This window comes from Melospiza georgiana, chromosome 11 (assembly GCF_028018845.1).
Source record: "Melospiza georgiana isolate bMelGeo1 chromosome 11, bMelGeo1.pri, whole genome shotgun sequence".
NCBI lineage: Eukaryota > Metazoa > Chordata > Aves > Passeriformes > Passerellidae > Melospiza > Melospiza georgiana.
Window position 1 is genome coordinate 15,291,353 of NC_080440.1, and position 26,303 is coordinate 15,317,655.

At 40.8% G+C, this 26,303-nt stretch overlaps 1 protein-coding gene across 18 annotated transcripts in view; it reads right to left on the bottom strand.

The window, feature by feature from the left end:
- Positions 1-553: 553 nt before the first annotated feature.
- PBRM1 (polybromo 1) overlaps positions 554-26,303 on the bottom strand; it is a 57,066-nt gene continuing 31,316 nt past the window's right edge. For 8 of the 18 annotated variants that reach the window (XM_058032325.1, XM_058032323.1, XM_058032329.1 and 5 more), the window contains 12 exons: positions 25,900-26,085; positions 24,503-24,660; positions 23,673-23,939; positions 22,156-22,301; positions 21,708-21,865; positions 20,858-21,041; positions 19,473-19,683; positions 16,863-17,064; positions 9,101-9,256; positions 6,815-6,885; positions 4,799-5,015; positions 554-3,678 (listed from right to left, as the gene is read on the bottom strand). In XM_058032325.1, the coding sequence (XP_057888308.1) occupies positions 3,506-3,678; positions 4,799-5,015; positions 6,815-6,885; positions 9,101-9,256; positions 16,863-17,064; positions 19,473-19,683; positions 20,858-21,041; positions 21,708-21,865; positions 22,156-22,301; positions 23,673-23,939; positions 24,503-24,660; positions 25,900-26,085 (2,129 nt within the window). In that variant the 3' untranslated portion in view covers positions 554-3,505. Of the gene's footprint in view, positions 3,679-4,798; positions 5,016-6,814; positions 6,886-9,100; positions 9,257-12,914; positions 13,074-16,862; positions 17,065-19,472; positions 19,684-20,857; positions 21,042-21,707; positions 21,866-22,155; positions 22,302-23,672; positions 23,940-24,502; positions 24,661-25,899; positions 26,086-26,303 lie in introns of all 18 variants that reach the window. The other 10 variants (XM_058032333.1, XM_058032337.1, XM_058032332.1 and 7 more) reach the window with 4 other exon arrangements.

Sequence of the window (26,303 nt, forward strand, 5' to 3'; positions counted from 1 at the left end):
AATTAAGTAATGCTGTGTTCTGACTGTTTAAATAGCTCTGTAAATTGTATGCCAGGCACCTTGAGAGGTTCCTGTCACTTAATTTTTCTTGAAGTTTGTACAGAAAATTTCTATCCTTGGTTCTAATTGAATTGTGTAAAAGATGTTTTTTCCATGTTACTCATCTAATTTCCTCTATTAAACAGCCACATGAAAGACAATCCTGAACCACATTAGCTTCCATATGAAATTAAGGTTTGCTGTTTACTTTCAAATCAATTAATAAGGGGGCATCTGGGACTGACTGAATCTTACCACCTCCACTCAGCTGGTTCCCAATGCTTCAGATATTTTTCAAGGTTCACTGTTCATGCTCGTGATGGCTCAATTTCCAACACCACTGTTCTTATCACCTACAGGAACACCTCAAAATACACAGGTCAATAGAAAAAGGATATTTTATCCACACACAAGCACACATGTACCAAGGACTCAAGAACATCTGGATCAGCTACAGCCAGAATTACTTGAATTAAAATCCTAACAGAAGTCTTAATGGAACACTCAAACCTGGTTAATCCAAAACACTTTGCAAACTATTTTTATTCAAATTAAAAAGACTCAGGTAAACAAAGTGATGGTACATACATGTTATAAACCTGGTTAGCAGCTCAGCCTTCAGCAGTACAAGATCTAATGAAAAGCCAAGCATGGATAAACCAGGTACAAAAACATATGCTGAAAAAAAGTCACCAACATCAACGTTTTGAATTTTTACACAAACAGTAAATTTTCTCATGGAAGGGAAGGACTGAGGAAGAGAACAAATAATTATTAGTTGTCTCGAACTGGTTTATGAAAATACCTGTCCTGGTTTTATCTATTTTCCACTCTCACAGAAGCCAACCATTGCCCACACATCCTTTTATTTTAATATGAAAGTTTTGTTTACGCCAGTACTATGAACGGCAGTGAAAAACAGATGAGGGGCTCAAACACCCACAAAGAGAGAAAAAGAGACAGACAGACATGTCTTTTTTTTTTTTTTTAAACCAGAGTGAGAAAAGTTTCTTTTGCTGGTTTTGAATTCTAGACTGTAGCCATTATATCCTAAATTTCACTGCAATCGACTGAAATGCCTCCAGTATAGAGAGAAACGATTTTGAAATAAATAAGGCTTAAAATAATTGATCAGGGCCAGCCCAGTGGCTTAGTGGTAGTGCTCTGCACTGCCTTGAGGGAGGAGCCAGGTTTTGTTTGCACTTCCAATCTCTTGCTCCTGGGCCAGAAAGAGCAGTGAAAGGAGGGATTCAGCTGCTCGGCAGGAGAGAGCCAGTGCTGCACATCTGCTCATCACTGACCTTCAGATAAATTAAACATCTGAGTTATACAGGCTCCAAAGGGAGTCCCATCCAGTCCTCAAAAGAAAATAAATAAAACAATAATTTAATTAAAATTCATCCCAGGTTCTTTGGTGTAATTTTTGTTAATGCTGAGAAGTAGGAGAATCTGGTGGTGTATTAGTACAATCCATGATAGTTCCAAATGCTCAAAAACTAGGATTTTGCTGCCTGATTCACTTCAACATCCCATCTTTGTGGCTAAAACCTGCAAAACCTATAGTAACATAAACACATTTCATAGGGGTGGTCTAAGACTATTTAATTTCTACTTTATTAAATAAAACTGGAAATTTACAAAGGCCAGTAAAGAACTTATGTACCATGGGTGTGCTATTTGTAGAGTTCAAAACTGTCATTTCCCTCTATGTTGTTTTGCTCCATTTCCTTCACATCCATTGCACATGTGACCTAAACTAACTTTAAGTGCCTATTTGTAATTACCTGGGGTATTTTGTGCAATGACTGGAAGATTGCAATAGGAGAGGGAGAAGAATTGGCCAGTAAAATTAAATCACAGTTTATACTTGCAAGGTCACTTCCCTCATGAGTATTAATTACATCAGCAAAACAAACCCCAAGATATCCAGTATTTGAAGGAAAATATTTAATTTAACCTTCTGCCAAATATACTTAAATGAAAATGTTCTGTACCAACAGACTTTAGAACTCATTTCCACATGATGAACATCTCTAGCATAAATGAAGTGTATCAGTAAATAATTTCATTTGGGCTGAGTTGGAGTGCCCACATTCCTGCTGACTTTTCCCAAATTCATAGAGCTTTCCCAGTTACTTAAAGCAATCCAAAAGAATTAATTCTTTTTCCAAAATTAAATAAATGAAAATATTTACCTTTAAACAAATAACTTTGTAGTCCAAAAGGTTGGTTAGTTGAGGACAGGTAAGTTTTTAGCAGAAGGCAGCCACAGCCTTGAAATTTGGCAAGAAGAGTCGATACCTACTTTACTTAGATTAAAAAAAAAAAAAAAAAAAAAAAAAAAAAGAAAAAACCCCAAAACAACCCCAACCCCAAACCCTTTGAAGGCTGCAATGCAAGTATTCTATTTCTCCAATGTACTGGGTATGCTGACCTTACACATACCATACAGTAGTATTTTACTTTCAAGTTAATTTAAGCATCAAATTTCACTCCAATTTGCATTGCAAAACTTTCACTAAAGTTAATGAATACACTTAAAGAAAGCATACAAAAATGTCTTACAATGCCCAATTGTGTGAATTTCAAAAAACATCACATTCCTTTACTAACAGAACAACTCCACTTTTCTCCCCTAACTTACCTTCCAAGACCTGGGCTGGTTCTGAGTTTTGTGAGCCTCTTCCAGCAGAGACAGAAGCTCCCAGGGAAGGGAAGGAGCTTCCCTGTCCCACTGCTGGGTGTTGGGGACGTCACAGAACCCCCAGCCCAGGCCATGGCAGATGAAACATTTCCCCTCTAAGGGCCTGCCAGCACAGGGGCTGTGTTACTGATTTAGGATCACAATGGCCTTGGCTACACAGTTAAATAACTGGACAGGACTGGACAACATGAGCAGTCAGGACACCCTTGTCCCGTCCACACCAGCACTTCCAGGGCTGCTGTGGCCCACCCAGCTGCCTCAGTGTTGACTTGGAATGCCAATTCTCCTTGGTGCCAAAGCACATCTTACCTTTAGCTTCTTTAAAGAGATCCTCCCTGTTCACACCCGAGCAGTTCTGCCCGAAGTGGCCAGCACACACAAGCACAGGTACACACATTCTCATAGGATGTAAACTATGACTACTTCACATTCCACTGTATCAATCTGTAAATACTTTGTTTTCCTTTTTTTTTTTTTTAATATAAAAACAATGGCATCAGATTCTCAGCAATAAAGTATAAGAAAGATGAATCCTTGACTACACTCAACCAATTATGAAATCGCCTTTCAAACAAAGGAAACATATGCAAAAAATCTGTGTATTCGATAAAGTCAACTTAATATAACAAAAAGTGAAATATGCTTATTAAAAGTGTCCTTATATAAAAATGGTCTTGCAATGTACAGTAAAATGCAATACAAATTATTGTTGGTTATCTCTTGCCACCCAGTAAGCAGAGCAGCCATTGTCCTGGGCTGTGCCTACACGTTCTCCAGGTTGTAGGCCTGGCGGATGTTGAGGGTGTCGCGCAGCATCAGGTCCCGCAGGCGCCACAGCGCGTCGGCCATGGTGGTGTGGGCGCCCTTGCTCTTGAGCCAGTGCGAGGGCAGGCGGCTCTCCTGCTCCTTGGACAGGTGCACATCTCGTCTGCGTGCTGCAAAATCAACAAGGGCTCCATTACCTCACTGTCACACCGTGTGCACTCCGGCCAGCTACTGACCCAGCCCACGCGGCCTTACACAGACAACGCAAAAGATTGGAAGTGCTCTTTTCCATGTGGGGACAAATGTCCTCTGATTATTGACTTGGAAGAAGACACCTCAGGCTCTGGTGACTCCCCAGGTGAGAAAGAGGGCATGACCTGATGGCAGGGGGGAGGAGAACACGACTCTTATACCCCAGAGGAGGCCCACAAGTGTCACACACATCTTTTATGAAAAATCCTTTCCCTGGGATTTTTTCCTCCTGGGAAGCTGAGAGGCCTCAGGAACAAAATGTAAACAATGGTTATTTGCTGCTGTGGAATGCAACAGGTGCATCTGTGATTGGTCTCATAGACTTGTTTCTAATTAATGGCCAATCACAGCCCAGATAGCTCAGACTTTCTGTCCAAAACACAAGCCTTTGTTATCATTCTTTCTTTTTCTATTCTTAGCTAGCCTTCTGATGAAATACTTTCTTCTATTCTTTTAGTATAGTTTTAATATAATATATATCATAAAATAATAAACCAAGCCTTCTGAAACATGGAGTCAGATCCTTGTCTTTTCCCTCATCCTCGGACCCCTGTGAACACGGTCACACACAAGCAATGGGATATAAGTGGGGATGGGCAGGGGGAAGGACTGACCAGGGAAGAAAGAGAGACCACCAGGGCTAACATTTAGGAGGGGAAAAAAGGGGAAGACCATGAGGTCATAGGATAAAAATCATGTGAACAGTGTAAATTACCAAAACACCCAGTGCAAACAACTAAGTAACTGTTTAGTGCAACACGACACCTCATGGCTTATTCTAGAGAAAGGCAAATGTAACTCTACAATGCAAGATATTTTACTTTTGCTCCTAGTATTTAACCCCATACCATTGCGCTTAAATCTTAGGTTTATGCAGAGCTGGTGGAATTTGCCTGTGGATAACACATATATTCTCAATCTGTTGATCTATCCTTAGGAATTAATTACATGTGTATGTTTTAATATGCAAACAGCAGATGCATGTTGCATTTTCTATGAAAGCAAAAATAACGGGTTATGAGGAACCCAAAGCCTTACCTGCAAGGGTCTGGTCCCACTTGCTGATGCTGTTGGACTCAGCACTGAGCCCCTCAATGTATTTCAGGTAGGCTTCAGAATGGAGGAGCCTCTGTGTCTTTGGTGGCGGGGACACGAACATGGGCGTGCTGGGCTGCTGCATGACGGGCTGGCTGGCGGGGCTCTGCCCGGGGTACGGCGGCGGCGCCTGCTGGCCCGGCGGGCCCAGGATCCCGATCTGAAAGGGAAACCAGCCAGGGCTCACACCCAGGGCACTGCAGGCAACACCCCAGCCTCGGGGCAGCCTCCTGCAATGGAGCTTCAAATGAGGTTATGAGCAAAAGCCTGAGGAAATCTTCCTGGAGATGCACGGAGAAAGGAAGTGCAAACCAACCATTCATACTCAACAGACATTGTTCACATTTCTGATTTATGTAAATATACTCTCATTTGTAGCCATGCTATTTTCTGAAAAATCCTTTCCTTAGGATTTTTTCCTCCTGAGAAGCTGAGAAGCCTCAGGAACAAAATGCAAACAATGATTATCTGCTGCTGTGGAATGCAACAGGTGCATCTGTGATTGGTTTCATGTGACTGTTTCTAATTAATGGCCAATCACAGTCCAGCTGTCCAGACTGTCTCAGTCAGTCACAAGCCTTTGCTATCATTCTTTTCCTATTCTTTTCTAGCCTTCTGATGAAATCCTTCTCCTATTCTTTTAGTATAGTTTTAATATAATATATATAATAAAATCAAAAATCAAGCCTTCTGAAACATGGAGTCAGATCCTCGTCTCTTCCCTCATCCTCAGACCCCTGTGAAAACCGTCACACTCGTTATCATCACCATATCTTTTCTAACCCTAATTACACCTTTTATCTCCTTTTTGTTTCATTTCTTCTCCAATTTGATCTGAAATACTGTGGTCTGTGAAGTGCAAAAATTAACTCTAAAACATCTAATCCCAACTGATCTGGATCCTTGGACAACTGGATTACTTCAGCAGAATCTCTGTCAGGCAGAAATTTCAGGCAGGAAAATTCCCAGTCCTACAGAAGAATTCCTACTACTGTGCTTAACCAGCAGCCCAGAGCACTGAGAACTCTTAGGACAGACATCCTGTGGTCTGGAATAACTCACTGTCATGACATCAACACTTTACCACTTAACTTCTGGTACTCATAGAATCACAAAATAGTTTGGGTTGAAAGAGGCCTTAAAGCTCATCCTATTCCAACCCTCTGCCATGTGCAGAGACACCTTCCACTAGACCAGGACACTCCAAGCCCCACCCAACCTGGCCTTAAATGACTCCAGTGGGTGTCACCCACTCCAGGGGTGGGGCAGCCACAGCTTCTCTGGGCACCCTGTGTCAGTGCCTCTGAATAAATACCTTCCTCCCAGCACCTAAGCTAAACATCTCCTCTTGTTGTTTAAAACTATTCCCCTGCCTCCGACCACTATCTGCCCATGCATAGCCACCCTCATTCCTTTTCTTTACAAATGATGCAAAAATTTGGTCAGTAAAATTTGGAATGTTCCGAACAGTAAACCTGCATTAATCACTGAGAAGAAACATCAGATCATCACAGTTACCCAAACTCATAAATTCTGAACTGCCAATGAACATTTGCTTCATCAGTTTGTGAAATATGAATATTTTTTACCTATTCATCAAGAGCTGATAAAATGGGCAGTGTCCTCTCTGTGTCACAAAGCACACAAAACCTAAACTATCAGCATTTTCACACTATGCTGAAATGACTCAGTTCAGTAGAAAACTAAGACAAAACACTGCCTTGTTTATACTGAAGTTACCTCACTGGACCAACCTCCTGAGTGTAACAACAATTCCACCATCAAATACAGACATACACTCTGAGTATGAGATATTAACTGGTTCTAAACACATCAGAATATTTCATTTCTGTTCTCCCTGGGAAAGCCTATGGGCATCCCTACATGTCTGAACTGGGATGTTGCCCAAGTGACAATTCTGAGCCTTAGAGCCTCATAAACAAAACAAAAATGACTCACCTGCTGTCCAAAAGGACTTGCTCCTGGTGCTGGAGTGCCTACCATAGGGGACACATTTTGGCCTATAACACCTATATTCCAAAATATAAAATAATTAGTCTTACTTCAGAGCAGTGACAAATTCCTTTTTGGTCTTCAATAGCAGAATTTATACTTTGATATCACTGCTCACAGTTATTTTAAGTAGATGTACAACATTCAAATATCCCCCTCACCCCTAATAAAAAACTTCCCAAGTTTCTGAATGAAAAAAAAAAAAGCCAACATGACAACTACCAAACATCGATATGTGGCCTGCTGAATTATTTAAGTTAGAGAAATGCACACTGAATAGGTTTTGCTTTTCAGGTGTTTTTCATGTTACTTAGTGACTGCCTGACTGCATCTTTTTATTTATAATGTATTTGGCTACACAGGATCTTCCTGAAGTCCTTTCCTTTAAGAAAGGAAATGCTGATCTGCTTTAGCAACATTTAACATTTCCTTGTGTTCAGTTTTGTAAAATATTTTCAGCGCAGGATAAAATTCAAGCCTTTGCCCAAATTCTGTTACTTCTCACTAATACAAACTGCAACTTGCAGGTTAAGCTTTAATAGCCTTAAATACAGAACAATGAATATTTGAAATCAATGTAAAAAAAAATGCTGTTTTTCTCAAGCATATTAGGACTTCTCCCTGCTGCACAGAGTGCAGCACAACTGTGTCAGTCCTACATATAAAAATGTACAGATCTAAATGAGTCATGCAGTTCCTGACATTTGACATAGAGATGCTTGAAAGTTATGCTGCTTTTCTTTCTGTTTGTGCCACTTCTCATGCTCATTCATTGGAAAAGCTGCAGACTAACTGTGCTCTTCCTGAGGTTTAATTTCCATGAATTAAATGCATGACTTCTGTATCAGTGATCAAAGGGTGTGCCACTGGGTTTCACTCACTAAAGGGTTTTCCAAGTGCACTTTCCATTTGATCACAGCTCCCATTTTAAATGTATCTGTCAGAAGTTGGGAAAAACATTGCCAACACAAGCCTTGGAACTGGTCCAAAGGGAAGGAAGGGCTCTGGAGGAGGGCACCCTCCCCTTCCCAGCATCAGAGCACAGCTTCACCCTCAGCCTGCTGTGCCCAGCTCAGCACCACTCCACTCCCAGACATTGTTTCTTTGCTAATGCACATCCTGTCAGTTTTCCACACAAACATCCAGCCCACAGCAGCGGGAACAGCCCTTCAGAGGGATGCAGTGTCCTGGATTCACCTCCCACACGTTTGGCAGCTGCTGTGCTGCTCCCTCTAGGTGCCATGGCAGGGAATCCACGGCCCAGCCAAGCTAGAGGGTGGTGCTGATGGACTTCAGAAACACCAGGCAAGCAAACAAAACCTCCCCAACTCACATCATTTATGTACAGATTCATAAAATTCTTAACAGAGCTTCTGATAAACACACTTGCAAGGGGGTAGGGAGAGGAAAATGAGACCATTTTGTCCACAGCTTGTTTACTGCTGAACAGAGGGATGGCACATCTTTTTCACAGGCACATGAGTTATCAGAGGTAAAAAATGAATCAGTAGGAAACAGGAAGAGAGGCCAGACAAATGTTTTTCACCTTAATTGGGACATTAATGGCATTAACATTGGCAAAATATTTGTTTCATTTAAGCCTCACTTTTCATCAAAAGTGTGGTAAAAATACAGCAAATGCAGTAGAAATGCTCTCAAAAATCAATTCAAAATTTTGCCACAGAGAATACTGAATTCACACGCGTTTCTAGTCACTGTTTCATCAGCAAGCTTTAAGCTGAACACTGTTTTACAGTAACACATCACTGCCCCAGTGGCCAAGGAGTCTCACAAGACCAGGCTCATTTCAGTGCAGTCTGACATTAACACACTGAAAAAGACTCTGGTAAGGAAAGAGAACAAGAAATTTCATTTGTAAGTTCACTTCAAATAAGAAAAGGATAAGTGCAGAGACACTTCAAATGACATAAGGATATGAACAGGCTGATTTCACCTTTTCACACTTCTGATAAACTCAAGTACAATCACCAAGGCTTTTTGGGCTGGAACAAACCTCCTGCTGGAGCAGCACCAGTTTCTCCAGCACCCTCTCCCTGAGGGTTTACTGGCCACGCTGCAGTGTCAGTGCTCTGCACACCCCTCACATTCAGCAGTGCTGCTGCTCAAAAACCAAAGGCACAACCACAACAAGCTGCAGAGAACTCCTGTAAGAATGGGTCAAACCAAGTACATGACAATGAAACAAAGAGGGAATGAGGATGAGGCTCTTACCGGGTGCTGGGATGCCTGGGATGCCTGGCATACCTGGCGGGAGTTGGTGGGGTGGGGGCACCCCTGGGTGAAGTGGCTGCATGCTGCCCATGCTAACAATGCCATCAACTGGGCCCTGCAAAGGTGGCAGCACCGGTGGATAGCCACTTATCATGCCTTGAAGGACACAACAAATTTCAAACATGCATCAATAACATGCAATATGGTCTACATAGTATGCACAGACATGCACTATCCACACACACACATAAAAAAAAGCACCTTTAGTACAGCAAGACAACACTACAATTAGTATCTTGCAAAAAACAAAACAAAACAAAACAAAACAAAAACTAAAAATAAATATGAAACACTATACTTTTGATGAATTAGTATTTAGTGTATTTGTATGCTTCTCACAAGGCAATAAATGTTGAATATTCAAATATGTTAACACAAGGAATAAATTCAGCCACAATTAAATGTTACTAATGCAAGCAGTTTTAATACAGCTTAAAGCTCTGCCATCTGCATACAGATTACAAACACAACACTGACTGGCCAGCCCTGCTCTGTGGGCTGCTTCAGAGGCCACAAAAATAAACCCCAGACATGTTCCTGCAGTACACATGCAAAACTGATGCACAAAAGCCCTACAACATTCACATACTTGAAACTAATGGCAGTGATGGGTGATTTTTATTAAACCATCTCCAGAATGAACTAAAGCAGTAACATAAATTTTAAACGTGGGTTTAAAGTGCTGGGCTGCAGTAAGTTACACTCATGGCATTAGACTGAAGGACTTAAAGGAGCACCTGCAGTCCCTCACAGAATTCCACTGTCCATGTCTGCAAGGTGTCTTTAGAGGAAAATCAGTGACACTGCAAACACTGTATTGTGTTGCTGCTCAATAATTTTGTTTTCTGCATGTACGGGAAGAAAACTGAGAGCTTTCTCTGGCTCTGGCCCAGATTTTCTGCTGTCCATGTAACTGCACTATGCTTGTTAGGCCCTGGAATGTTTAATTTAAATGGATGCATTGCCAGGTAAGCAAGGAAAGGGGTTGGAAAGACAATGAAAAGATGACAGAGGACAGAAGCAGGTCTAGAGAGATGAGGTTAGTTAGAAATGCAGATTTGCTGGGGCATCTACAGTCTGCTCTAAGAAACCACCAAGCCTTTGCCACACTCCCTGTAATTCACAGAAGGAACTTTCAAAACAGAGATTTCTGGAATGAGACTGGTCAAAAACTCTCATTAGTTCTGACTGAGAACAAAGCTGTAACAAGCTCAGGGTCTAAACAGGGAGAGCAGCTACAAAATAAAAGCTAAACCTGTCACTTCCTCAGGATGTTACAGAAGTGAGAAACCTCTAATCCCAAAAGCTTTACATGGAGAAAACAACAAGAAAATAAAGAACTAATCTCCCTTGAGACCTCATTTTCCACAGGGCACCAAGACTGATATGTGAAATATGCTGTAGGTACCTATTTCAAATATCTGGCACCTTATCTGTACCTCTTTATTACAGGGAAACCCATATATCTAAGGGAGAAAGGAAAGAAGAAACACAACAAAAGCCTCCTTGGCATGAAGAGCTCTCACACTGTAGCTACTGCCTGGTACCTCCAGTGCACCTGTGCTGCTGACACCTCTTCAGAGCAGTTAATGCACTTCTGAAGCTTTCAAACAAACAAACAAACAGAAAACTCTCCAAGGAATCAAACCCATATTTATCAATCAAAGAAGCTTAGTTCTATATTTCCAATTAAAACACTCAACAATTGGCTAATAAAGGTGCCATCAAACTTCCATGAGAAATCATTTCTTGTAGCTCATTCCGAGCAAGAGAAACCATTTTCTTACCCCATGTATGAACTGTAAACTTTTATTTTAAACTACCAAACATGGCCAAACTATTTCCAGCTCCCACAACTGTGATTTAGGATGTCTTTGAAATTACTTGTTCTCCTGGTTTTTTATTATAGCAATATAAGATTAAGTAGACTTTTGCAATAACTTAATGTAGAAGACACCAAAGTGCTGCACACTAAGAGAAACAAACTTCAGAAGGCTTCCAGATTTCCTGGCCCCATGGGCCATAAAGAAGTTCTGTGATGGAGAAGCTCTCTGAACTAGCAATCCAAGGATGGAGGAGGATGTCAAAGAGGTCCAAACAGAACAAGATACTTCCAAGTAGGACTTGTGAAAACCAAAAGATGAAATATTGTGTTTTTCTAATGGGCCACAGAAGGAGAACGAGTTTAAAAGGATCTGCTCCATCATCTATTTTAAGGAAGTATTTCCCAAAGCCAAAGTGAAGACTCTTGAGTGTTGACCTGCTCAAATAAGACAATGGCCTGAAACAGAGTTTTGCTGCCACAGGAAATAAGGTAGCATGTGTAGGTGGCAGAATGCACACTTTTGGGTAAGTTTTAAGGCAGTGTTAACAGCAAGTACCACCATCCATCAGCACCTGCCTCCAAAAACTGGAAAAGTGACTCAGTGCCAAAAAACCCAAGCACCAAACTAAGAAAACACAACCACAAAGAAGATGGTATTTCTACATATTCTAGATTGAAGTAAATTATTCACAAAAGAGATAAGAACTGGGAAACTTTTTTTCCCCCCTCCTTTTTCTTAATATATGCACAGATAAGTGTACACACACACACAAACATACACCAACTGCAAACAGTTCAGAGGGAAATTACCATGAACAGAGTGAAAAAAGGCCAAAAGAAAAACGCAACTCAGTGTAAATAAATGCTTTATAACCTGGAGATCATGAACCAACTAAGGAATGTGCCTTCAGTTAAACATCCATGCAGTCTATTTACTGAAAGGGGATTTAGAGATTGTGATGAAAAACGCTTCAGGCTATCAGCTTGAAATAAGGCCACAGCCTGTGAGATGAGAAAGAAAAAGAAACATGACAAAAGAATAAATGGAATAATTGGAATGTCTTAAGGGAAAGATAAAAAGACCCCAAACTCAAACCCAGAACCCTCCAAATACTCATTTTTATCTACTCAACACTATTTTGATCTTGACTGAAGTAATTTAATTCTTATTTTAATTAGAAACTGAGGAAGGAAAACAACCTATCAGGTCACACCTAATTAATTTTCTCACCCATGTATGGCTGATTTCCATACAAGAATCTTCAGTGGACTACATTGTCTTCAGATCTGATCCTGAAAATACTTACTCTGAGCATACTCCCTATGAAATCAAGCCGGATTACAACTGGTAAGGAGCTCAACACCCAGCAACAGGGACCTCGTGGAAGAGTTCTCCAAGCTCAGTTCTATTCTGAAAAATAACCTGATAAAACCAGCAATGTTGTCATTTTGTCTTTGTTTCTGCAACGGCTCTAGATCCTGGTCTGCTCTGCTTACCAGTGCCTAGGAGGCAATTCTACAAAGCTTTTGCTTGGATTTAAAATCTGGGTTAGACTCTGTTGGCCTCTCACCTCCCTGATAATTAAGCCCCCAACAATTTCCCTCCTGCTTTAGCACTGCCACAGATGCTGCATGCACTAGAAGACTATTTAGCTGCTGGCCTCCTGCCACAGCAGGGCTGAAGGTGAACTCTGCAAGGCAGAGTGAATAAACACGACTGCACACCACCAGAACAGGAGCACTGCATGAGGAGGACCCTGCTTCCCTGGACACCAGGCCACTGCTGCACTAGGCACGTTCATCATGAAGAAGGACTGAAGAGTTTGAGCTTTTGCTTCCATCGTGACCCAAGAGAGTGTTTGTTCAGAGTTATGAAGGGGGGTTGATAAAGTGGATGAGGAAAAAATGGTCATAGCTCCTACGTTTTACCTGCAACGGGTGTCAACTGCTGATTGAGCATTCCCATTGGTGTTGGTGGCGGCACCACCCCCATAAGAGCCCCGACAGGAGTGCCTGCCCGGGGGGAGGAATTCTGCTGCTGTGCTGCTCGCTCTCTCTCCTGCTGCTCAGCAACTTTAGCTGCCCGCTCTGTAAAAGTATTTTAGATTTTCAGTTCTGTTTTGTAACCCAGACTTTCAAAATATTATCTGTTCATTAAAAAGGACTAGTCAGACACTGGCATAGTTTAGTCAAATATAAAGTAGAACAGATGAATCTTTTTTATACAGCATATGATTTGATTTCATGTGGCTGCAGCTAAGACTTTTAGAGAACCTTTCATGAAAAATATTCCACAAAGTTTTATCTCTTTCTAAAAAAATAAATAATTAAAATAAATAATAAAATAAATTTTTTAAAAAATTAAAAGAACAAATTTGATGATAATAACACCAGTGTTACCAACATGAAGCAGCAGTCCAGCACTAGGCTCGGTCCGCACTAGGACATGGGAAAACATTCCCTGTTTTGACACCACTGGCTCAGCCAAACCAGCTGCAGCCAAGGCCAGCAGCTCTTGGGTGGATCCTCTACCAGCTGCTGTGGGAACTGAAGCCCCATGTGTGCCAGGTGTGCCCTAAAGAATGCTGCAAAGAGCAGACAGCAGTGCCAGCTGGTGGCACGGTCATTTCTGGGCTCCCCATGTATTTTACTACTGATGCAGCTGAAGAGTGGTGGCAAAATAGGGGAGCACTTGTAAAGTTTCCCTAGTGCAGATTGGTCCTTAGCTTTTGGAACATAGCAAGCAGCAGTTTGACAAACCCAAAATATTTTTCTCTGCCTCTTTCTGTCATTTCCCCGTTTGGTCCCCTATGAGTTACTTGTTTTTCTGAAGATGTCTAACTCACATTGTGCTGCTCACTGGAGGTCATGTGTGTCCTTTGTACGATGAATCTGGTCATTATCTCAATCAAGTCTCTCACTGTGACTGCAAGAACAAAAGATCTACTGCAGGGTAATCTGACCAGAGGACAATTTTATATTAAGGGAAGGGCAAAGGGTCATGGGAAGAAGAAAGAAAAAAAAACAAAACCCAAGCAAACAAAAAAGGAGAAATACTGAATGCCCACTCCAGGTGCTTTGGGGGCATGCAAGTTCCTGCTTCGTTTACTCTGAACGTTGTGTCTGACTGGCACAATGAGGAATAAGGAAGAATAAATGGATGCAGAATACATCTCCAGCAATTTTCAACAACAATGAATGCAGGGCCATGAGTTCTCTCTTGCAGTTGGTGAAAGATGGAAACTGCACTAAACTAGCAATCAAGGTCCTCTGTCAAACGAAGGCTAAGAAGAAGTTCATCAAGGAGATTAAGTTATGCATCTTGCCAGTGTTACTTGCCTCCTCTAGGACATTGAACATCTACCACACTTTCCCTCTAGAACCTGTTTGTGCAGCTTCTAGCACTACTTCCATACACTGAAAGACCAGTTTCATTTCCAAAGGCATTTCCTTCCTTCTTCCCACTTCTGCAATTTCAGGCAGTGATGACGACGCAGAGAAACTCCTACATTTATACAGGCAACTCAGATGCAGTTGAGCATAAAATACACAAGATGTTTAAAGGCAGATCCTGAAGTAAAAAAATGAGAAAAATCCTCTCCAGAGCACAGCAAGCACTTTGGGAAAAGATGAAGCAGTTGTTCTGACTCTCACCTACTTTTGGCCAGCTAAAAAACAAAAAATTGTCAGACAAAAGAGGCAAAAGAGACACTCTGATGAATGAGAAATTACTGCTAAGTGTTCAGCTTTATCAGACTTCAGAGTGCTGAGGTTTGAAGAAGGACCTGACATAGGACAGTACTCAAGTTTTACCTAGCCCCTTTCCATGCCGACTGCCACAGAAATCACAAATGGAATGACACTGCCAAAGGGAACTGGAGGAGATATCTGAAAGTTCAGCCCAAAGCATTCACCCTAAAACTCAATAATAAACCCAAATCACATAGGCCAGGACTTGAGATCATTCAAACATTTCCAACACATCTCAAGAGACAGGGAAGAGACCTTCTGCTTTGAACAGAGCTTTTCCTTACAACAGGCCTTTCCTTCAATCCCTTTTATTTTACTTTATTCAGCCATGCAGGCACTTCCAACACAGCCTCTTCTCAACTATTGCTAGAAAACCAATTAATACCCTGAACATAAACCAAACAAAATTTTCAGTGGGTCAAAGTGGATCGAAAATGTAAACTACTTCTCACTAGAAAATGGCAGCACCCTTTTTTTCACTGAGATGTCAAACCATGCCCACTCCCTGCTCCCTGCTTCACATCCACACCAGGGAACACCTGAATTCTAACTCACCGCAGTGGAAGGAGTAGAGTTTCTCTCCCTTCACACATGGTAAGCAAACACATTTTGGACACTATGTTACCCCATCCCAACCCCTCAAAACCAAGTAAAAGTAAGTCTAGTTCAGGGCAGACACCAAGCCAGGGAAACTGCAGCTCAAACCCCAAAAGTTTTGGAAAATTTGAATAGAGAAGGAAGATTCAAATGGAAGCACACAGACAGTCATTAACACGGTGGACAAACAGAGCCTTCCTGCAGAAGTGCAGGACTTCAAGCTGCTCTAAGCAAGGAAGCAGTGACATTCCAGCCATCCTCCTGCTGAAGGATGAGGCTGTAAGGAGGCATCTGCCAATAAAAAGATCACACATGCACCTAGAAGGGTGTAAAAGGAAACAACTACAGAACAAAGTAAGGCCCCAGCAGTGTCACAAAGAAAGAGCATTACCGTTTCCCCTCTCAGCATCTGCAAAGCAAACTGGCACAGAGCAAAGGGTGCTGTGCTTCCCTCCAGAGCTGCAAAGAGGTGCTACTGAAAATCAGAAAGGACTGAGGTGGCTGAGAGTGGACAGTGACAGCATGCAAGCTTCCAGCCTCAAGATCAAAGCAGCCTTTAAGTTATGAATGTGCAGAAAACCTATCAAATCTCATTTTCAAAGTTAGAACTGAACTGGGCCATAACTTTCCCAGGTGTTGAAATGTTCCTATGCAAAGGAGCATTTTTTAAAAATAAAGTTGCATCAATACAGTGGTTAATAGTGTTGACATGCTATTAACTAGAGAAGTAACTATGGATGTTAAACCCATGTGTTTGGCTTGGGTAAGGGCTGGCTGTTAAAGATCAGCTGTATTTTTATTTCAATCAAATAAAAGTTAAAACACAGTGACTATTTATCAGAAGGGAGGGAAGGAATGGAAGGAAAGGAGGGAGGGAAGAAAAGGAGGAAGGCAAAGAAAGGAAAGGAGGGAAGGAACTGAGGAAAAGAAGGGAGGAAAGGGGAGAAAGATCGGTCTAAAGTATCTCATGATTATGAAATATTCCTAGGCCTACTTCAGGATACAAAATCTCTCAAGAAAATGAGTTACAACAGTTGATGTTCAGTTGTACTGAACAACAGGTCATATTTACAGTACAGTACACAGCCTTTAGGACTCTAAAGTACTGTTAATAATGAACTTTCCCCCACTCCCCTGTAAGCCTTTCTTACCTGCTGCTACAGCTCTCAAGAGCTTCTTCTCCAAAATACCCCTCAGTCCTTCTTTAAGGAAACATTGACAAAATATTTTTCCAACTGACTTCTAGCCCAGGAGCTCCATACCCCTTTACTTCTAATTTGTCCCCCTTTTCTGGGAATTTGCTAATTTGGTTATTTGTGGCAAAGACATTTAAATTATCAGTTGTGCTCTACATAACTGAAATATGCTCTTTGCTCCTCTTCAGCCATCTCTCAGTATGAACTTCTCTTTAAGGTACATCCAGAACACAAACATAAATATTTTCTTTTATTAAATCTGCCATCTGAACAACAGAAAGTGTTGAGAAAGAAAAAAGGCAGAAAAGAGTTCAGCATCTCAGTTTTTACTTACCTTCGTATTCTGCTTTCTTGTTTGCTTCCAAGTTTCTCCACTCAGTTCCTACAAGTCTGCTGAGCTCTCCAAAGGAGTAGTCTGGGTGCTGAGCTTTAATCACAGCTCTCATCTCGCTGCTAAACAAGATGTACCCACTCATGTTGATCTTCCTTTTTGATCCCTCCTTCTTGGTGCTGCCCTTAACAGACTTGGGAGTGGACTGTGAGAAAAAGCAGTTATGACCACAAGTGTACAAAAGAGAAGGCCAGAAGAGAACAAAAGGAATTGTGTCATGGCACAGATTTCCTCCATTGAGCTGTTCAGAGATGTTGCCAACACAAGTTGAGTAAAATATTTTATTTGCCACCTCACATTTTAGAAAAATGCTTCCCCACTTCCTCCTTTGCCTTTACAATCCCTACTCTCCCCTCATTCCACTTCTAAATGTTATTTTGCCTGCCAGATCTTCCTTTTCCTCCAGTGTTCACTTCTCATTACATAAGTAACCATTTGTCCCTGAAAAACCAAAGCCCAGTTTTGTTGATCACCATTTACCTGCACCACAGATTTCCATCATGTTCTTATGTTAAAGAGCAACAAAAATTCTGCTCCCCTGCTTTTCCTACTATGGATGCCCCCAGTGAGAGCTCCTTGATGTTTTAAGCCACCAAAACATGAACCCATTCTGTCATCTCAATACTGAGATACCACAGCTGGAGCTCCTTTTTGAAGGCCCTTCCACCTATCCTTTTGCTAGGAGACCATAATTCATTCATACTCTGACCAGCATGACCCATAAAGGTATCATCACATCAAAACCCTCTGAAGGCCTTTCTCACACCCCAAACATTAAAAATCTGTCACATCTTGAAAAGTGCCATTGTTTCCAAGTACCTGGCGGAGGCAAAAAAGGAAACAAAAATACATTTAACTGTTTCCTTCCTCTCCTGAAATTCTGACCATGTTACTGACTCCTACTTGCTGCTTTGACCCCACAGTTCAACACTCTCCTCTCAGCTAAAAGCAAAGCTTTAGTAATACCAAGATGCTTAAAAACTCTTGCTTATCAATTTAAACAAGATTAACTGAGGCCCATTTAAATGTAATCCCAAACTTCACTGTACTAACTTGCAATCCACCCTAGAAGTTTTCATTACAAACATAAAGACTGGGGGAAGTGAAGAAAACTCCACACAGCGTTTGGGATGGTACACAGGGCAGATACAATTCCATCCTGGCTTCTTGGGCAAGCCATACAGGCACATGGAGAGTTCTCAAACCAAAGAGAGGGAAATCTAATTATACTTTTGGCCTTTGATACATCTGCAAATAGAGAGCTACAAGTTTACCAGCTGTTTTTAACTATATAGTTCTTGCAACAGTTTTCATAACAGTAACCTAATGAAAAAGCCTTCCCATCAGTTTGGAAGGGCAAACAGGACTTGGAGAAATCATAAGAATTCCAAATTTGGTTCCTGCATTCTCTGTTCTTTTCCATCTCCCATCCACATATTTTTAAAAGAAGTCTTCTCCATTGGAGCCAGATAAATGTGTATTTACTTTCAGACTTGTTAAAAGAAGAAACCAACCAGGACCCTCTTTCATGCTTTATCTCAGCCATTGCTGAAGCAAACAATGAAGCTGCACATCTTTTTTTTAAGTACTTTGACTTGATTCACAGCAAACTGCAGCAGGAAAGCATCACCCACCTATCTGCCAAGCCCCACAACACCACAGTCACTTGTCTTGTCTCCTCTTGGGTGTTACAAGAGCTTCTTTGTTGGCAGAAGAAAAAAAAGTTTAAAAGTTCTGGGGTTTAACAGTTGCTAGATAAAATTCCACTTCTGCTGGAATACTCTTTAAGAATTTTCAAGTTGCTTATAAAATTCAGCATGTTCAGCAAGAGCAGTGAGCAACCTTGCAAGGGAAAATGCATTTGGTGGCTGCCCACGTGGCAAAACATCCCACTCAAACCAGGCAAAAGCTTTCAACTTCAGCAACTATCACAACATCCAAAGACATTTCTACCCCAGGGTGACCTCCTTTCAATGTAATGCAGCAGAAATCCACACTGCTGGTCCCAAAAGAGTCTGGAACTCCCTCCTGTTCCCAGCAGATCATTCCCATTGCCTCTTTAAGATTGGTTGGCATGAGCTTGGATGTGGGAGTGTGGTGACACAGACACAGGGTTTAATCCACTTGCCAAGAAACGTTTTTGGTTAGTTGAATTTCCAGCTAACATAGTTCCTCACTCTGCTTCCACACTCAGTTACACAAATTCCAGGTCTTGTGTAAGAAAATTTGTATTTGAATTTCATATAAAGACCTGATACTTCTGAACAAGTGTCATAGAAAATCCTATTATTAGAAATAATACTAAGACATAAAAATGTACCCTGGGTTTTCCTCAGCTGAATAGTCTTCTTTTAAAATAATTTAATGGAATGAAACACTATCACCTGGATATCATTTTGCACATGTCAACATTGTTTTGTGTCATTTACTCCGTACACTTGTAAACTTCAGTATAAATCCTTTTTTTGTATATAAAATGTTACTTTCTTCATTTGGATTGGGAAAAGAATGTGGACTATCAAGGTTTAAGGGCTCCTGAAGGAAAGTCCTTACCTGGGGTGGAGTATAAGGCATTATATCCAAATCACTGGCTAAGGGGGCCTGAAGCTGAGGCATAGAAGGTGTTTCAGTCATGTCACCTTCCTCTTCTCCCATCTCCTCCATGTCCTCATCACCTCCTTCCAGCTCTGCAAACTTTGCTTCCAGCTGCTGAATCTTCTTTTCCAGGAGAGGAGATGGCTCTTTCTGAGGAACTATGGGTTTTCTGGAAGGTGGAGGAGGAAGATGAAAAGCAGCTGAGAACGGACTCATACCTTACTGGAGAAAGAACTTGTTTTTTGAAGAGAAAAATCAACTTTTCCTAATTTTTGACTGAACAGTATAGAAACAAAGGTGACTTGAGATGTGCCTAAACTTCCTTTGAGAATCCTGAGCAGAATTAATTTTGTGTCTATGGCCAGTGTTCATTTCAGTCACTTGTCAGAAGGATTTTTTATGAGTAAGGAGATTTCAATACAAGTACTTAATTGCCTTCTATTGTAGAAATTAACACCACAGCTTCCTTAGATTTCACATTTTACTTAAGTGAGAACTCAACATTCTTATTTTATTAATATGAATGTTCACCAAAAGATTTTCCCTACTCATAAGGAGGACTTAAGTATTTTCACAATATCCAAGAGAATGTACCAATCTGATAATGACTTTTCTTGAAGTCAGAGGAAGAAAAAGAAAACATCCATTGGTATTAAGACCATAAAAAGACTGATGCTATCTGCATTTCTTCCCAAGATTGTGGTTATCTGAAATTACACCTCTGACTTCTGTGGATGTCCTGGGTCAGGCTGGGATGGGGTTAATTCCCTGCACAGCAGTTGAGAGGTGCCTTGTTTTGGATCTGTGAGACAACAGGGTGGATAACACATCCTGCTGCAATTAGTGTGAACAGATCAGCCTCAAGGCCCTTCCTTTTCCCCATTCTGTGCCCCAGCAGGCTGGGGCTGGGCAGTGATTTGGGAGAGGAGACAACCAGGACAGCTAAGCCAAACCAGCCAAGGGGATATTCCATACTCTGACACCGTGCTCAGCAATAAAATATGGGCAGAAGGAGAGGACAGGGTACATTCAGGATTATGGCATTTTTCTTTCCCAGTAACACCCATTACAGGTGCCAAGGCCCTGCTTTCCAGGAAACAGCTGAACTGTGAAACAGCTGTGCTTGCTGATGAAAAGTAGGGAATTCAACCCTTATCTTGCTCTGTTTATGCATGTAGCTTTGCTCTAATTTTCCAACTGGTTTTTAAGTTGAGCCAGGAGTTTTTCTTCCTTCTGCCCTTCAGATTCTCTCCCCTATTCCAGACCAAGAGGCTGGGTGGGGGCTTAGCTGCCAGTCCATTACAATCCAGAAGAGTGTTCCCTCATTCCCCTCACATTTTTACCTAAAATAGTATATTTCATCATCTACAACTTTCGCAGACAGTGAAAACCTCTTCAAGCCCTTGAATTTCTTCATTTGTTTGTCGCTTTCGTTGTAGCGGCTCTCACAAAGAAAAACATCGTTTTCGGAGATTTCTGTTGGTCTGCACGAGAGGAAGTCTTTGAATGACAGAACGACACACTTTCCTGCAGAAATGAAAGAGTTGGGTAAGAAGGCAGCCACACTTGCAGGTTTTCTTTTAGAAGTGTGGATTGTCCATTTGTTTGCCTATCTTGTAAGTGTGGAAGATTCCTGGCACTTGGCGCAACTACGGAAAATACATCAATTGATACTCCAATCAAATAATTGCACTCACAAGAAACCTACAGCAACTTAATGCAGCCTTTGGATTACTTTTAAGACCTAGAGAATCAACAAAATCACAAGCCCCCATGATCACTGTCAGTTACCATATTTATCACAGCATCATAACTCCAAAACAAAGCGCACAGCCATCATCTTCTGCAACAAATCAAATTCCAACCTCCTACTCTTCCTTTAAACTCTGCAGGTAATACGTGCTGGAGTTATTACATTAATATGCAAGAATAATGGAATTTTCTGTTCGCTGGCTGCTATGTTCACTTTCATATAATACATGTCATTCCCTTATTGTAATAAAGCTTCCTAACAGTGAATTCTCACCACAGGTCCCACAGGTAAGAATGCATATTACAAACTCACTGAATAGTATCTCCTCCCTCCCTCAATGAAAAAGATGTACTTGGAATCAAGCCTACACATAGCCGTCAATCACTTCAGATTGGGTAGGAAAAGAAGATGTACATCAGATTAAAGCTGTTAATAATTACCCAAAATGCAACTCATGGGACAGGTCTCCTCCAGGTTACTCAAAAACACCTCCTTCTTGTAGAACATTTTAGTTGGCTCATGTTCAGTTTCTTCAGGATGTATAAAGATTGGACCAAAGAAATAAGCGGCTCCATCTCGCACCCACATCTTCTCAATTCTGCAAAGAAACCAAGCCAGCAACACAAATGAAAGGCCATTTCTCCCAGATGATGCAGCAGGATGTTCAGGAAGACCATCAGTGGAAGATAAATACAGAACAGCCAATTCCAACTGTACAACCAGACCAGGTTTTTATCAGGCAGCTAAAATTCCACCTCAATCTATCAACACCTTGTAACACTTCACTCACATTTTTTCCCACCTTCTTTTATACCTTTTCACAACCAGCCCCTCTTTCACCCAAGTTATTTTTACAGCTGTAAACTGCAAACAAGAAGCTGCCCCTACCTCCCAACTCGAGGCCGCACCAGCCCGTGGGATTTGATGAAGACACAGTCCCCAACCTTCAGCCACATGTCATTGTAGCAGAGCTGCTCAAAGTAATGGCAACCTGGCTCCCCATTGGACATTTCCACTGGAACATCTTCTTTGTCCTGCAGGAGAAGAAGCATTTAGAAACTTGAGGAAGGAGGAAAACCAAGCACAGAAATAAAGAGATGTCAGGTACCAGTAAAAGGCTTTGCTCTACCTTTATGTTAACAACAATAGGTAAGCACTAAGCAGAGATGTGTGTGCAAAAGTTTCCTGAATTAAAACTGCAAAGCCAAAGATACCCTCCATGTCTGTCACAAGCTTTCCTACCTCACACAGCTCTAATTTTGCTAGAGTAGTAATTTACGGGTCCTTTTTTTGTTCTAGTGCTTCCAAGTAAACTGGCCAAGCCAAATCTTGTCAGCTTTGATGGTTTAAAGCCCAGTAAAGTGCTTGGGAAGCAAGAAGTGAATATATGGACAGGCTAACAGACACAAAAATGTAATAATTCAACTCTCTTAGACAATAATGTGAACACTCCATGTACTGCTTACAAATTCATACCATCTGCCCTATTTAAATTTCTTACTTTGTAGTAAAAACTCAAATTGTGCCTCAGTCCAACTTTCAGCCTGGGATTCCAGAAATCAAGGAAACACAGGCTGTCTCACCAAGGCATGGAAGGGAAAAATCCTAGGAGTTTTCATTCTCTCAGTATAATTAATTACATCTTTTGCCATGAATAAATACACTAACACACACTAGGTGTCTGGCAAAAGCTGACAATGGGTGTGCTGGGTACTGTGTTCTCAGGTTCTATTAGAAAATGCAGTGGATTTTTCAGGGGTGTTTTTTATTGATTTATGATATTTTATGAGTCTCTTATTTTTTCATGGCTCTAAATTTATTTCAGACAAAACTAATTAAATCTAACTGATTTTAATACACTTACCTAAATTTATTTGTTTTCTTACTATAGGTACAATAAATGAACCATTTTATCCACTATGTTAGACAGAAATATTCTTAAGGATTTTGACAACAAACTACTTCATTATCAACAACAAACAGGCCACAAACATTAGAATATTATGTGTTACTTTCTGCTGCCGAGCTACTGCCTGTTTTACTGAAATGCTACACAACAAAGCATTTCAGCACTGCCATGAACTAAAATTAACTTACAGTTCTACAGGTTCTTTAGGCTTAGGGCAGGCCTTATAGTAAAAGTGTAACTTTCTGGAGTGGTAAAAAACCCAAACTAACCCCATCACAAGAAAGAGGTCGGTAACAAATATTTACACGGTTTATTATTTTCTGTCTTTTTATATTTTGATTGTGTTAATTTACAAATGTCTGTCATATAATTTATAACAAAAATATTATATTCATTTATATTTCATTGTGTCTGGATGTGGTGAAACCCAAGCCATGAGGGCTAATATTTTGTCATTCTCTGTCTGTCAAATACAATCAAGGTTCCCCTTGCATACCTTTTCAAGATGAAGGATACTTTCTCCCACCTTACTGTCCTCCAGTGTTTCACTGTGCTTCTCCTCATCTACTTTGTCTGTATTGGCAAACACAGAAGCAACTCTGACCACAGGCAGGGGCACATCTCGTGGGACAAATCTGACAGAGCTCACAGGCATAGTCCACAGTTTAATCTTCTTAAAAGACTTTGTCTTCGCAGAATAGCGCGACTCACACACGTAGACGTCCTCATCTCTGAAGTTTTCAGGGCACAATTTAAAATATTCCTGCAGATTGAAGGAAAAATATGAAATATTTCAGCAACACCCATACTCCACAGACACACAGTGAACTCCCTCTCATGGCTTCAGCTTTTTCTATGCTTCTGTCAGAAGCCTTTTTGCTGAGTTCTCTTCTTCCAGTTTGATGGCCAAGTTTTACCAAGAATAACAACTAACAAGAAATCCCACCTTTAGAGAAGGAGCTAATTCAGTACAGGTTGGCACATGAGAAAAGTTAGGTTTTATTCATTTCCCAATCCAGTGCATTAACAAATACAAGCTCTGCAGCCTGAAATCACCTTCACAAGATTTCTGAGCTTTGACTTGGGAAAAGGACAATTCACCAAGCCAGGGGGGACCATAACCACAAATCAACCAGCACAGGGAACCTCCATCACCTGGCTGAACCCCACATCTCAGGAAGAAAAGAAGATCCAAACAGCCCACAGAAGCAAGTCCTATTTTATTTAGATAAAACTGGAATGTCTCTATGTTAGAGTGCCTACAGCTCAACAGGAAATAGCAGAAAGCATGACTTGTTTTATAAATTAGTCTGAACAGTCTCTCACCTTGACAAACATGACCACACATTTGCCTAAAATTTTGCTAACAGGAACTTTACTGTAATAATCACTTTTAAAAACTTCTTTCTCCAGGAATTTTCGTGTTGCAAGATGAAAAGTTTCATTTGGTCGATAAAACCAGCAGCCATAGAGCCATTTCTCTCCTTTAAAATAGAAAACAACAAAAAAGAAAGAGAAGGGAGATAAAAAGAAAAAAATGTAAAATTACATTCTCTAGTGCATGAGCCAAGTAAGAACAATTAGCAATTGAATGATTAATCACATAACCATGTAGTCATTTATACTAGGAGCAAACTGCTTTTAAACAGAAAAGTATTCAACTTTTCAGAAAAGGAAAACAAGTAATTTTAAAAAGCCTGACAATTGTTATTTCTCCAGTAAATCCTGACTCAGCAAAATAAAGGGAAAATTTGTTCTTATTTGTAGATCTTGACTTTCAGGCCTTGAAATGGCTTTGAAGTCCACACAACAATCACCTGATTATTTCAAGAGTCTCAGCTAATTCTTTTTAAGCTTTTTAAGAACTATTTCTTTCATTTTATGCTGTGACAAATTACTTGACGACAAACTCGAACTGATAACAATGATTTATAAAGAAGTTACAAATATGTACTATTTTTCTAAATCAAAGGAAACCTATGCCCATCTTTGGTTCAGATTTCTCAGCACAAAAACAGTGCTCTTCTGTACCTAAATTACAAGGAGTCCATGGCACTCAGAACCCCATCCCTTCAAGGCTTACAATTTGATGGTAAGCAGAAATGAACATCAAAAAATGCCCATGCTGTCTCAAGAATTTTCTGTTTGCAATATCCTCTAGAAAAAAGGAACTCAGAAACAGCAACAGAAAAATACTCACTGGTTCAAACAATTCTGCCAATAAAATAAATAAAATCTACATAGGAAAAAAAAATCAAATTGGAAGCTTGCAGCATTCACATTCTCTGAAAAAATCCCTTCTCCCAGGATTTTTCTCCTGGGAAGCTGAGAGGCCTCAGAGAAAAGGAAAACAATTCTTATCTCATTCGCTTCTCCTCTATTTTTCTCATGTGGAATGTGTTTGGAGATTGTTTCATTGGATTCTGGTGTGAGTTATTTTGACTTTTTGGCCAACTGGTGCCAAGCTGTGTCTCTGGAGAGATTCACAAGTTTTCATTATTAGCTTTTTAGCATTGAGTAAGTATCCTTTCTGTATTCTTTAGTATAGTACAGTGTTCTTTAATATAATATAGTATTACAAAGTAATAACTGAGCCTTCTGAGAACACGGAGTCAGATTCACCATTTCTCCCTGCCACAGGGGTCCATGCAAATACCACAGAAGCTTAAATTATAATAATGAAGTTTCACCCCAGTGTTTTCCTACAGTAAGGACACCCTTACCAGCTGAATCTTCCCACAGCCTCTCAATGCAGACAATGTGAGGCTGCAGGCTGGTCTCTGCAGGCTCCACATACACATAATCCCCCACGTGGTACATGCTGTTCTTGAAGCTGCAGTCCTGGCTGTAAGTCCGATGCAAACTCGACAGCCCAGCTGATCCAGAGGAATCTTCACTCTTTTCAGCTTCTTATTTCAAAAAGGGAAAACCAATGTTAGTGATGTCATAATTCCATATTAGCTGAGATTCTTGATGTCAGTGCCTCACTTTGAGCCTGGAGTTACCAGGCTTTACTGCTGCTGACATCTATGAAGGAAGATCAACCATGTTAGAAAGATGATTTGTGGACAAAATTGCCAACAGCTGTGCTCCTGACTGTGGAAAGGTGCAATTGGAGAGCTTATTT